The 14,848-nt window shown below is 45.9% G+C and overlaps 1 protein-coding gene across 1 annotated transcript in view; it reads right to left on the bottom strand.

Moving 5' to 3' along the window:
* The window catches only part of SMG1 (SMG1 nonsense mediated mRNA decay associated PI3K related kinase), a 1,471,505-nt gene that overhangs the window by 644,548 nt on the left and 812,109 nt on the right, over positions 1 to 14,848 (bottom strand). The window contains exon 35 of the mRNA XM_085628855.1: positions 13,960 to 14,137. Coding sequence (XP_085484981.1) covers positions 13,960 to 14,137 — 178 coding nt within the window. The remainder of the gene's footprint in view (positions 1 to 13,959; positions 14,138 to 14,848) is intronic.

Genomic DNA, 14,848 nt, shown 5'->3' with positions numbered 1-14,848 from the left:
CACTCCACAAGTGTTCTGTGAGCCTGCCCTTTGTGTGGTCGCTCGAGGCCCCTTCGCGATCTCTGGTCCGTCGACTGGTGGGTCCCTGTGAAGGCAACTCTTACTTCAATTCGTCTTCCCTGGTTTATCCAGACGTGCCCTGACTCTCCATCGCTTGGGGAATCTTTCCTCTTTCGGCGTGGGTTGCTGTTGCCAAGGCTTGCTGTTTGCAAACCGAATACCGACGCTGCAGCACTCGACATCCTTTGTGGGACAGCTCTAATCCAGCTTCTGGTCATCCTCGACGCCTCCTGTTCCTCGTGGCTGAAGAGTCAAGCTTCCCCTCTTCGCACCTGAAGCACCAGACATCGGTGGGCATTCGTCTATCGTGCCCCTGGTCACTGGCAAGTGACCCAGACTCTGTCCCCTCTGCTTTCAGGTTCTTCACATCTTCGATCCAGGCTTGGATCTCTTAGGACACTTCTCATCTTCCCGGCAGCCGCACTTTTCAGCAAGCTGCCATTGAAAACAACAACGCGACCCGACACCATTTGACATCTATGCACCCGACTTCCCTGGGTGAGGTAACACAAGTACTCTGGTGCTCCCATGGGTGTTGGCACTAGAACCATCTAAGTCCAAAAGGGTTTGTTCCTAGTCCACTCCTAAGTGTCCTTAAACTTTTAAATTCTAAACGCGACTTTCCCCATTGAAGCTAACGGGAGCTCGTGACTGTGTTGTCACACTGCACACGTCCCGCGTGGGTCCTGTGTCACTACCTTGGGTGGTTCCTTGGGGTCCCAGCGATTCTACAGGCTCTAGGCCTTGTGTCTTGTCAAGTTGTGGTTCCTATACCACTTTCTTAATATATGGTTTGGTTCGCCCCTAGGGCCTAATGTATATTGTGCTAATTTACTGTGAAATTTGAAGTGTAACATATGTGTTTTTACCTCTAGCCTCATAAAGAGACTAGTAGGGTGTGTTTAGGAATAAATACATATATTTTATATATATACCTGGTGTGGTCTCCTTTCATTTAGCCACTCAAGAGATTATAGACTGGTAAAACAAGCTGCTTTACATTCCTTTAAGACTTAGCCTGAAGGCTGCTCTCCATAGCTACCACTAGGATAGCTTTCAATAAAGGTTGTCTTTAACCTATCATCAATAAGGGGTTGTTTGAACTGGTGCAAGGTGCCCACTATAACTAGTGGACAGCATATACCAGGCCAACTTCTCAAACTATTCTCATTTGGGTGGAAAAGCACGTTGAATTCAGGGTCTGTTGTGAAATCCAGTGGAGGGTATGCCTCCGCCACCTCCCGGATACTATGTTGCATAGGAATCTTTTCACAACGGAGGTGTATGGTGATTTGAGGAAATCCCATGAGGCAAAGCAAGAGTAATTGATGAGAAGTCTTAGAAGAAAGATATTGGGACAGTCCCGGATAGTGATGGGTTCTTGACGACAGGCCTGCATCTGCAGGAGGATTGCTTGCTTGTCCGTGAAGAAGAGCACTCTGGTGAGGACATCAGGGGTTAGATTATTTTGTTGCAAGACTACTGAGAGCACCTTTTGGGTGTGATCCAGGCATATTGGTTCAGCGCGCGAGTCTTGCATAAGATGATGGAATATGGTTTGATCATAATCCTCTAGGTCCTTGAAGTAAATTTCCTTCGAAACGCCCCTGATCCGTATGTTATTTCTCCATGACTGATTTTCAAGGTTCTCTATTCTATCTTCTAGGACCTGGTGGTGTGTTTTAAGGGTGGCAAGTCTCCGGGCAAGTTCATCCCGATTGTGAGATGTAGTTGACACTTCAATCTCCACTTGATGTATGCGAGTTTCCACCTTTTGTATGGAACAATCAAGTTCTGAGATTGCTTTGCTGATGTACTGATGCTGCTGAACTCCCTGCTCGGGGCCTCGCCAGGGCTTGTTTTTGGTGACATGCCCACCATCAGCGATTCCACTGTTAGGGGCCTCCTCAGGGCTCGTCATCAGTTGCTGCCAGATCTCATCCTCTGCTCCCCCCTTGGCAGGTTTGCGGGCCAATGAGACCTCACAGAGCTCCTAGAAGGGTGTAAATGGGTACTCCCTACCGAGCTGCTGCGCTGACATCAAGAACTCTGCCATAATTTATTTCGGCAGGAACTTGGCTGCAGAGATCAGGTGGGACATGTCACGCTGGGTCCGCACCCTGGCCAGGACCCATCCTGTGTACATTCTCGAAGAAGGAGTCTTCAAAGGAAAGGGACAGGCGGCCCCGGAGAGAACCTGAGGCTATAGTGGTGGGAGATGATTGACTACGGTTGGTCTCTTTTTCCAATATAGGTGTCGAATTTTACAGAGTGGGCCAGAAGGAACATGGGACACGTCAAATGTTGGGAGCCCTGTTGATACATGCTCGAACCCAGTGGCAGCAAAAAAAAAACTAACATGAAGTTCGTGCCCATGAAGAAAACCATATTGCAAATCTCCTAGTCCTCACTAGATGGAAGGAGTATGCAGAGCATGTGTATCTACAGCAACACATGCAACTAAAATATTTTCCAACCTATAATTACGTTTCTTAAATTAATATGAAATTAGGCACTGAATGAATGAAGTGAAACAACGTGAGCATTTAACTTGATCTGGAGAATTTGGACCATTGCAATCTCAACTTGTACTTTGAGAAATCTGTTTAAACACCTGAGATCCTGGACAGGTCAAAGACCTTCCTCTTTCTTCAGAACCAGGAGCATATTAGAAAAGCACCCATTGATTTGCTCCTTTGGCAGCAGTTGTTTTACTGCAACCATGCAAAATATAACACCCCTCTTTTTAAGCTACCCAGATGTGGGGTAAAACAGGAAGAGTCCTGGAATTGAATCACCAATGGTCTGAGGCAATTGTGTCACACTTATTCAGGAAGAAAGCCACAGCCACCCCCTTACACAAGAACAATCCTGTTTCATTAAGACCACCCTATTAAATGGGATTAGGTACTACCAGTAAAGCAGACACCACTGAAGATTGTTTGTACCCTAACGGTTTCCATTGCCTGTGGCAAGTAAGGAAGCAGCTTCTTGACAGATACAGCAGCTATATTCTCTAAACATCATGTACAGCTGGATCAAAGACCCTGAAGTAGCTAATCCTAAAGAATCAGCAGTCATGAATTTTCAGCTTTGATGCCAAATAGGCCCTTAACGAACCAAGGCTTATCATCAAATTGAGAGAGTGTAGGACGCTGGGTCTGTATAAACTATACCACAGAGAGGTATAGTGTGCACAGAGTCCAGTGGATTCCCAAAGGGAGGCAGATGTTAAAGTAGACTGTACCTTACTTTCTATTTGTGGTCCTGTGGTCGAGCAGTAAGGCCTTATCAGAGGGTAGTGTTAAGCATTTATTGTACACCCTCAGGCAATAAATGATTTCACACACTCAAGGACTGAACTCAGAACTATTTGTTTTGTATAAAAACATTATCAAGTTGTATTTATTTCCTAGAACCAAGCCAGGCCTGGTAGAGGTAAGTGAAATGATACTTTGCAGAAACAATACAGTTCAAAGCAATTGTATGTACTTGGTTTTGGTTCCAGATAAATCATTTGTAAACAACAACTGTCTAATTACTGTACATATACCGTAGAATTATTTTCTGAGTATTGGTTGTATTACTTTGCAGGTTACTTTTCTAACACAGTGTGGTATACCTGGATGCCACACTGGGAAATGTCCTGAATAAAAGGTAAGTAAACGCAGTTTTGTTATTCAAACACACTTGTATGAATTTTCAGAGAATTTCCAACTCCACACTTGTACGTTTTTTTCAGAAAAGCTGTCAATACAATCCTATGGGAGGAAATGGAGATATCAGTTTACAGTTCAGTACTTAGTTGTGGGAGTTGGTTTTCCGAGGTTGAAACTACGGTTCCCCCAGGGTCAAGGATGCACTCTCAAAGCACCCTCAGGGGCACTAGGGTGGCTGGGTGCAGAGTGCTGAGGCCCAATGTTATCCAATAAGCGATAGGGGGACTCTGGTTGGTGGCTGCTCACGAGCAGGCCACAATGTTGAGGGAGAAAAGCTCATGGACTTAAGCTCAGGGCAAAGGGGGGGGGGGGGGGGTTTGGGGGTATCAAGTCAGCACCCAAGGTGCACCCACAGCGGCACTAGGGCGAGCCTGGTGCATGGTGCGGTTTTGGCGTCGGGTGCCCTGTTACTTTCAATGGAGATTCTCCGGTTTCCAAAACCACTTCAGACTCGGCCGAAGATCTCCTGGAGGTGACCCCCACTTGGAGAGCTAAGTTGGGATGCTGGGGGTTGCCCGGCCACCCAAGGCCGCGGAGTGTCGGGTTTTCCTACCAGCTATAGGTTGCAGTCAGGGGGATGCTTCAGAAAGGGGCTGTAGGCGTTAGTTGGAGACTTCAGGTAGTCAGGGATCTCGGGTCAGGATCACCAGGGAGACCTCCTCGGGGTGTTGGGCCATATGAACTCGGGCCGTGGGCGTCGGGTGCAGAGTGGTGCAGTCTTGTGAATCAGGCAGGAACCGGAATCTGTGGTTGAGCAATTCCGTTGCTCGCAGGAGACAAAATCTTTTTGGTGAAGGCAGGGCAGCTCCTTCGGGTTCTGGGGGGCTGCAGGACACGCTGGGATTCCGCTGGAGCAGGTCGAGGTCGAGACAGGCCAATAGGGCTGGTGCCAAGGCAGTTGGCGTCCTCCTCTTCCTTCAGCATGGCTCTTCGGTCGTCCTCCTCCTTGTCTGATGAGGGAAGGTTCAGGGTTGCCTCCTAAATACTAAATTTAGGGGTGTTACAGGTAGGTACAGGTCGGGACCAATAGGTCCTTCCCTTGGGGTGGGTACACACCCTATTATGCCAGTGGGAGGGAGGAATAAGCCTCACTCTGGTTGGCTGGGTCCCCACCATCTTCAAGATTGCAGGGACTCAGAGTTGTGCTTCACCTCACCTCCATCACCTATGGGGTGGGGTTGGCAAAGGTGAGCACACCTCTCCTCCGAGCTTGGTTTTTCGACCAATTCTTCCGTCCTAAGTGGGGGTCAGAACTGGTGGGGATCACTTGCTGGGAGCAGTAAATAACTGGGGTAGCTAACAAAGGAGGCAAGCCTTTGAATCTTCCCCTTCGTAGACCCAGCCAATCCTGGTGGAAGAGGGTTGTCACCTAGTCCCAGGATGTGCCTTGTTACAAGACCCCAAGAGTGGTAGGCTCTCGACACGGGTGTCCAGAAACATGTCTGGTGTTGGCAGCAGGCGAGAAGCCACTCAGCCAGGTCACTAGAGTTAGGTTGTTTAATCAGGCAGCATCTCTAAGATGCCCTCTGAGTGTATTTTTCATTAAATCCCACACTGGCATCAGTGCAGGTTTACTGTGCTGAGAAGTTCAATACCAAAGTTCCCAGTTTTTAGTAAAGCCATTATGGTGCTGTGGAGTTTGTAATGACACTCCCAGACCATACTCTTTTATGGCTTTACTGCACTTACAATGTCTAAGAAATCACTTAGACACTGTAGGGGTACAGAGCTCATGCACCAGTACCCTCACCACTGGTATAGTGCACCCAACTAGAGGGGTGGCTTACTTATGCCAGGGCACTGGATTGTAGGCATGGCACACAGGGATGTGAGCCATGTCAACTCTTCACTTTGTTCTGCCTAAACATGCCACAGAGTTTTGACGCTTTATGGCTTACAGAAACTTGGCTGTCTGACTTTTCAGATCCCGCAGTGGTGCAAGCCCTGCCCCCGGGCTATCTGATTCAAAGACGAGATCGGGAAACTGCCAGAGGGGGGGGGGGAGGTTTAGCCATCATTTATAAAGACAAATTTCATAGTAATATTTCGCCAAACAATATCGCGGACTGTGAAAGTTGTTTATTTTCCCTTGGGCTCTCCCCCACCTGTACCTTTTCTGGCGTCCTCATATATCGCCCCCCTGGTTACAGTGGTAATTTTACTAGGGACCTCCCAGACAATCTCTCTAAATTGGTCAGCTCTTTTTCGAACTTCACTGTATTAGGAGACCTTAATCTCCACTTTGATAATACCTCCTCTACGGAGGCTGCTGCCGTAACGGACTGCCTCGGTGCCCTAGCTTTGAAACTTAAAGTATCCAGCCCCACTCACCAAAAGGGTCACTTATTGGACCCACTGTTTTCCAATAGCATGGACATTATAATAGGTAACCATACTCCACTGCCATGGTCCGACCATTTCCGGATTCCTTTTACCTAGATTCACCAGGATGGGGCTCAACTAAGAACCAAGACAAAAGTCTGGAAGCGTAATTGGTCCAAACTTGATATTGATCATTGGACAGCGATTCTTCACGAATCTACCCCTCTCTTAGGACAAGATCCCGAGATAGCCAATTTGAAAGTGACTAGTTGGCTGGAATCCTCGCTAGATTTATGAATACCTAAAACAAGCATTTACAATGCAATGGTCTCGGCATTGGTAAAGTTAGAGCTATTGGTATTGCTCATGACATTATTTTTGTTTATGTTTTTGTTTTTAAAACATAGAAACGGCATTGTTATTTACAATGTCAATAGCTTAATCTGTGTGTGGGTGCAAATGCAATAGGTCTCGCATTTGAGAGTGATTAAGCTATTGACATTTTAAATAACAATGCCGTTCCTTTAAATGTTTTAAAAACATAAACAAAAATAACGTCATGAGCAATGCCAGGATCGTATGCTGTGTGAAAAAACAGTTTCGTGTTTTTCAGTCTGATCGCTAAATTTCATTGCAAGATTCCTAAATTACTAGAATTTACTTTTCAGGAGTAATAGACCAGACTTAAGGTGCCCGAAGCCTGCACCCAAACAGGTTTACAGTCCTGTTGCCAATTACTGGTGTGGAATAAATGAATAGCATGGTGAATTCATAGCAGCAGTTAACTACATAGTCCAGGCGTGAGTAGCTCATCTTGGTAATGGTTCTTTGCATTCTGGGACTTGAAGTCCAGATTGGACATTGATACAAATAGGACTGCGCGCCCCAGAAGGCCAAGCCAAACAAAAAATCTTTACCGGATGTGCTACTCTGCGTTGCATGTGAAAGAATGGCAGGTGAGTCCTCCGACACAAATTGAACAATAAGTAAGTGAACCAGAACCAATGTGCGAGAGTGCATCCAAAGATGGTGAAAAAACAAGATTCGATATTTTAAGGGAAGGCGGGTCCCTTTATTCAACCGGGCATTTCCCAGTGTGCCGGGGGGCCGGTTTTAAAATCCTAGGGCCGCTCCTGGGGCCTCTCTTCATCCAGCCCCGAAACATAAATTGAAGCAGACACTGATTGGAAGGATTTAGGAGAGGATAGAAAAAACGTGTTCAGAGTGGGAGAAAAGAGAGGAGTAAACGCGAAGGGAGTGTGGCTGGTTTTCGTCCCCAGTCTGGCCCTCCGGGCCCCTATCCGAAACCTGACCCCGTACGCACTATTTCATGGACGAAGTGTAGGAAAACTAATTTCAAACGAGTCCGGATTTCTCCTATCTTTGTGTAGATAACTTTAGTTTGGTGCCTTCTGTTTATTTTTTCCGCGTTTCCCAACCTGTGTTTATCCACACCAGGCGCGCAACACCCATTGGGCTCAGCTGCAACTTGATACCAGGGCACCGCTTGCCTTTGAAGAGGTCCTCTAGTAAGCTGCCTGATTTTATTTAAGAAAGCGTTATCTCCTACTTTACCACATAATAACGCTCATTTACGAAGTCTCTGGTATCACGTCCTACCCTGCATGGGTCAGTCCATAAGAACCCCAGTTGTAACCCATTCAGTATACTTTTTACGTGGGCTAGCCAACCCCCTCCGGCTAAAGCCGCCAGAACTATCAACATCTTCCAGTACAACACTTGTTTTAAGACTGGTATTTTAGCACTTCGCATAAGTTCGAGCTCTGCATTGAGCGTTCGTTGGGGAGTGACAGGCCCCACAGTCGTTCGAAGTTATTTCCGACTACTTGCAATGGGGGTAAGTTTCCATACCATCAAAGCTCGGCCTGGTGCTAATGCTTAGTGCCCTTGCCTTGCCTCTGAATTTTAATACCGCCCGAGGTCTGTGTTAAAGCAGTGCTTGCCTTCAGTATCGGGTTCTTCCAACTTTGGGGCATATTATCAAGCCATGTGATAAATTATCACCGCTTTAGCGGCAGAAAACTGCCGCTAAAACGGCGATAATGGGCTCGATAATATGCTCTATGGAATTCTAATTGAAGCCCATGTTACGTCCTTCACATTTAACATGGGCTTCAATTGAAATTGCATAGAGCATATTATCAAGGCCATTATCGCCGTTTAAGCGGCAGTTTCCTGCCGCTAAAGCGGCGATAATTTTATCGCATGGCTTGATATGTAACGGTCGCGAGCTCTCCCGCCTGGATGGTGGACGTGCACAGTTAGGAGCAACAGTTTTGTGCTTACCGCAGAGGATTTCCTGGAGCGAAAGAGCAAGGAGTTTGAGGGACCGTGAATTTCTTTGTTTACGGCAGTTCTTCAGTGGTTTCGGCAGCTTTGTGCTTCCCTTCCCGTGTTGGTCCCAATGTTTTGTGGTGGTGGTGGTGGAGAGCCACTGCAAGGACGCTGGGAGGTGTGTGGGCCAGCAGCAGTGGCACGGCTCAGGAGGAGTCGCCGCGCTGCAGCATGGTCTGGATTCCCGTCCAGGAGCTTTGACGTATCGGGGATATTCAACGGCATTCCAGATATAAAAGGAAAATTTCTCGAGAATACCCCCAAGAAATACACCAATGAAAACCCAGAGCGGGATTTCACCTCAAAGGAGCAGGAGCTGGGAGATGTAAGCAGGGAAACAACGCCGATGACCCCGGTAAGGAGATAGGGGCAGGCTTCACCGGACGTGGGTGTTTTTGGAAAGGTGTGGAATTCTCGGAAAAATAATCACCTTCTGAAAGTATCACTGCTCGGCGGTTTTACAACTATGCACGCCCACGGTTCACTGGAGTTTGGGACAACCACACCGAGCACAAACAAGCCGAGGGCACCGGAAGACACCACCGCCTTTCTCTGAGGCAGAGCAAAAATGCCTCAGGGAAACGCAGTGTCCTTTTCGGATTCGGGGGCGTGTTTTGCTGTTGTCTCCTCCCTGAGACTTTTCGCAAAAAACACGCCCCCCGATCCGAAAAGGACAGGGCATTATTGGAGTGACGGGACCTCTTCTCCAATGGCTGGCCAGCATTTACTAGGCCAGCCAATGGAGAACAGGTGAGAAGAGGGGCGGGTTCAAGCCCCTCTTCTCCCAAGTCATTATCTCTCGCGAGCGAGACTGCGCAAGCGCAGCCATCGCTAGCCGAGACCTAAAAATGACCATTAATAAGAAAGATACTCATGGTCCTGAATGGTATAACCCCAAACTTAGGGCGCTTAAACAAGCCTGTAGACGTATGGAAAGATGTTGGAGAAAGGACTTCTCTGTGATTAAAAAACAGAACTACAGAGAATCCATCAAGATCTATAAAGCCGAAATTAGACAGGCCCAAGCAGAATACTACGAGACTAAGATTCTCTCCGCCGCGAATGCTCCCCGAGAAAAATCCCTTATTAAGCCACCGGAGCCTACTCCCTCGCCTGCCGACCCCTTAGGGCGGTGTAACAACCTGGCCCAATTTTTCTTTAACAAGATTGATAACATTTATTCTACCTTTCCGCCTCCTTCTGGTCTAGGAGGAGATGCCCCACTCCATGGCTTCATCCAACAGTCAGAGCCTGGAATTAATGCTATCCCCTCGATGGATCTGGAGACCTTAAAAGTATATGCTCATAAGCTGAAATCCGGATCCCCCAATGACGTGATTACCCCTGCTCTCTTTAACCAGGCATTTGAGTATTGGTCCAGTTACTCTTGATCTCATTAATCTTTCACTTTCAATGGGGGTCGTGCCCTCCTCATGGAAACAGGCCATGGCGAGAGCCCTCCTTAAGAAACCCTCTCTGGACCCTGAAAACCTTGCAAATTTTCGACCCATTTCGCTGCTGCCTGGGGTCGCAAAAATATGTGAAAAGTATGTCAATAATATTCTTTCTACATTCCTGGAAGATAATGACTGTCTTCACACCTCTCAAACTGGTTTCCGACCGCAGCAGGGCACTGAAACTGCATTGCTAACTGTGGTTGAAGAATCAAGGACAATCTTAGACACGGGCGGGTCGGTAGCCATTGTGCTACTGGACCTCAGCGCGACCTTTGATACTGTCAACCATCCTATTCTAATGGAAAGACTAAGAGAGAGCGGAGTTTCAGGAGTCCTGCTTAAATGGCTGGAATCCTTCCTTAGTGACAGGTCGTTTCAAGTTTCTGAGAATGACTCTGTCTCGGAGACAATGCCGCTGCATTGTGGGGTCCCTCAGGGATCTTCCCTTAGCCCCACGCTTTTTAATGTTTATATGCGTCCTCTGGGTGAGTTGGTTAGTCCATTCGGGGTTAAGATCGTCTCAAACGCAGACGACATGCAACTGATTGTTTCCCTAAATCATCTGGACAAGGAGCAGTTCGGTTTGGCCAATTGCATGGAGCAAATTGCCAATTGGATCTATAACTCCTTTCTAAAATTAAACGGTGCAAAAACGGAGCTGATGTTCATAGGGAAACCCACCAACATCAACCCCAAGGCTCTTTGGCCGAGGTGCCTGGGGGATATGCCCATGCCTAAAGTCCATATAAAAAGTCTTGGAGTGTGGTTTGACCGCAAACTTGACTTTAACAAACAAGCACGAAAAGTGGCAGCCACGTGTTTTGGAATCCTTAAAATGATCAGGAAAATTCTTCCAGTTTTGCCTTTTGGGGCTGGGAAGCTGATGGTCCAAGCCTTGATACTCTCCAGAATCGATTATGCAAACGTGCTCTACCTTGGAGCTCCCAGTTCCGTGATAAAAAAGCTCCAAAGGGTTCAGAACTGCGCGGCCCGCTCCCTGTTACAGGTGCCTTATATGACTTCTTCCAGCCCTCTGATTGCCTCTCTGCATTGGCTGCCAGTGGCGGAAAGAATTCAGTTCAAGGCTCTGTGTATCGCGCACAAAGTAATGTCCTTGAGAGCGCCTCCTATTCTTAGATCCATAATTTCCCCCTACCTCCCCATGAGAACTCTACGCTCGGAATCAAAACGCTTGGCGATAACTCCTAGAGTGCACAGAGCTCGGAGCGGGGGTCGGATGTTTTCCACCATCGCGGCAAAAAAGTGGAATCAACTTCCAGATAAGATTCGGTTTGAGAGTAGCCACTCTTCCTTTCGGAAAGCTCTGAAGACCCTGCTGTTCCATTAAATGATCTTTCTTTCTGTTCTTTGTCTCTAGCGCTGGGAGGCCTTTGGTAGCCATGCGCTCTATAAATATATATGCATTCATTCATTCTGCACCAAAACACGCAACCTGCAAAGGCAGTATGTGTGTGTCAAGGTACAGGGCCTCTAAGGGTGACACAATATGTGCTGCAGCCCTTAGAGGTCTTCCCTGGTCAGAGTATCCTTGGTACCTTTTACAAGGGACTTGCATGTGGCTAGAGAGTTGCCAATTGGGTTTTGCAACAGTATAGTTTAGGGAAACAACATAGGCCCTGGGTACATGGTTGGCAGCAACCCCAGGCAGAGCCACTCAAATTGCATCAACATTAGGCAAAAAGTAGCGGGCAACCATGCAAAAAAGAGGCACCTTCCTACACCGTGCATACAGAGAAAACTGTAGACTGTGTAAAATAAGTTACTCACATCTCTTGGGGACTCTTAAGTAAACCTGAGCTCTTCTATAACTGGCAGGCTCATTGATATCTAAGTGGGATGTGGTGCAAACAGAGTTGATGCCTGGTCCTCTCCTATGACTTATGGTGGCTTGGACGTACATTGTCAGTTGGCTGCTGATCCCGCCTCTGTGGTAAGACTGTTGAGCATTTCTAGGAGGCCAGTATAATACTATGGTACAGGGCAGGCCTGGATTCTAGGAAGGCACCAATTTAGGGTCAAGCAGCTCCCCCACATAATCAATTCAGTGGTGTCGGTCACCTTCGAACCATGTGGGGAGTGAAAATATCACACCATGAATGAAAGGCTATGTGCCATGCTTATCTTTACATTCACTGCAAAAGCAGAGGATGGCTTCTACTTTATGGCCACGGCTTAAGTATGTGGACTGTTGCTCAACTGGTTTCAGAAACTATCATATGAAGAGAGTTTATAGGGACTCAGCAATATCAATCACCTTAGCCAAGAAGGAGGACTCCTCCAAATAAGTAACATATATAATTAACAGGCATGCAGTCCAACTCTCTTTCATTCTGTAACCAAGATGGGGTTATGAATCCACCATCAGCGGAAAATAGAATGCAGTCAGCCTTCAAATCAAGATACTAGCAGCACTCTCAAAGCGGATTGGGAAGTAAATGTTCTTTGACTCAAGAACATAATTACAGTTAAAGTGCTGAAATAATTATCTACTGGGAAGCTTGTGAAGAAATGGTATTCCTTTCCTATCTTTTTAAGATTATTTTCTTTCAAATGCTATTCTCTGAAGACATGATAACTAATCAATTTATCACCAGTCTTGAATACGTAACATTTGTGCACAAAACTTATGACTTTAAACTAATTGTCCAATCACTGGTCCTCTCGAGATTTGATTACGGCAACGCTATCCTTACTGGAATCACGAAGGTCCACCTAGCCCCACTCAAATCTGTGCTCAACCTAGCAGCCAGGCTCACCACCGACTGCAAACGTTTCAACCACATTTCCCCTGTCCTCAAAACCCTTAAATGGCTTCCCATCAAAGGCAGTTCCTCCTACAAACTGCTTGCATTACGCACAAAGCCCTTCACCAAAATACTCCGATGTACCTGTCTAATAAACTCAACAAAGCTGGCTGCTCACGGCCGATGAGAAGCACCAACGCTCTTCCTCCTCGTACCACCCCTACAAAAAACAGAAAACCACACAATCTCGCTCCTTCTCCGGAAATGCCCCAAACATCTGTAATGCCCTCTCTAAAGACCTGCGATGTAACCCCTCCTACATCAGCTTTAAAAAAGACCTCAAAATGCACCTCCTCAACAAATATTGGGGGCCATAATGCACGCTTCGGACCTCCCCTCCCTTCTTCCACCATATAGGTCACCCTATACTCTCCTACCGTCTCCCCCCCCCATTCCTTCTAAATTCCACTGGTTATACTCGCTACCTCCCCCACTTGTTTCTCTCAAATCATAGTATAAAATGTGATCTCCCATATCCATGTTATCTACGTAAATAGCTCTTGCTTTATCTATCTGTTAATTCGATATGTATAAATTCAAGCTGTTCTCTTTTGTTAAACTGTCGCAACTCTACGCTATTGAAAAATTGTTATATGCCCTTATTATCTTCATACTCATGTAAAGCGATCTGATACAACCGGTTCTAGCCAGCGCTATATGAAACCTCTAAAATAAAAAAAGAAACATTGAACAGGAGCAGCTCGACTTTAAGAGCCCCCTTATAACATTTATACCTTTCTTCTACTAAACTGGACAAGACGGCAAAGTATTTACTCATTTCAACGACAAGGTCAGGTACTTGGGCTGTGTAAAAATTGTTAAATCATCATTCAAGATTGCTTTAATCAAAAATGAAAAATTGCGGAGTAATCTGATCAGAATGTGCAGCGGATTAAATGGACTAATTTGTAGTCAAATTCCCAACTCGCAATTGGGCTCTCACAGATTTGGTTGGAAACAAGAGTTTAAGTTCAATTCAGTATGGTATTTGTCCCCAGAAAATAGTAGATAGAAAGACGTGCAAACATATTTTCCTCCCCCACAAGTGGGCTGGAATGAGATAGTTTTGAATACCCTTGCAATTCTGCATTCCAGATTACTGATACTGCCGGCATCGGCAATTCTAGGTAGAGAATTACTGCATCCCAATTATAGCAGTACATATGATAGGGCACAAATGTATCAATAGATCAAGTGCAGTACTTTTATAAAAGACTATACCTCTCCAAGGTGCAGTAGGAGTCGTTTCCAGTCCTTGTTCCAAATACTGCCGCAGTTCTCCAGCATGCTTTACCAACAACCTCAATAATCTCAGTGTTGCCATTACAATCACATCATCAGTGCTTTGCTTGGACATGTTCCTTAAATGAAGTCTGGGGTCATCTTCATCAAGTGAAACCTAAACACGGTTGAAGTTAACAGACAGTAAGAGTTTGCACTGTAGCCTGTTTAAGGTTTATGAATGGTTTAAGCAAACAGCCTTCTTTCAAATGAAATTTCAAGTTAATAGTGTAGCACAACTAAGTCTCAAGATAACTTCAAACATCCAGACAATTTTCATACATGTGGGTTGGCTATATTTGAATCAAAGAGCTATCGCAGTAGGCGAACTATAACTACTGGGGATTATTTTAATTAAAAAGGCAGCTTGCCTAAATACAAATTTGTCACTGAATCTCTTGTACATTAATATTAATTGCACTGAATTGGAATAACAGCATTGCCCCTAATTTCAGTGCTCGAGTAGGGATTTGATACATGGGCAAAAGTGGAGGTGGATATAAAGGCATTAGAGGGAGATCTAAACTATGAGCAGCCACTCTTAGAACTTTCCTTCTCACCTTAGAGAAGACAAACGCATATCTACTGGAATCATCAAATGCATTTTTGTTAATTAGCCATTTCAGATCATGGTTTCTAGAGTAAATGTACTTCACAGTCAGTCTTGATCCAAAATGGAACAGATTTAATTACATATTGCTTGCCCATGACTGGATAATGACTGCACTTGTTTTTTTTAAGAAACATAAATGCAATTGTTTTTAGATTAATAATCAAAATGTTTAATTACCTGGAGAACTGGTGCTTTGAAATGTATCCTTCACATAAT

The sequence above is a fragment of the Triturus cristatus genome, chromosome 10 (assembly GCF_964204655.1).
Source record: "Triturus cristatus chromosome 10, aTriCri1.1, whole genome shotgun sequence".
NCBI lineage: Eukaryota > Metazoa > Chordata > Amphibia > Caudata > Salamandridae > Triturus > Triturus cristatus.
The sequence above is the reverse complement of the archived record's forward strand: the minus strand, read 5'-3'. Positions and strand labels throughout refer to the sequence as shown.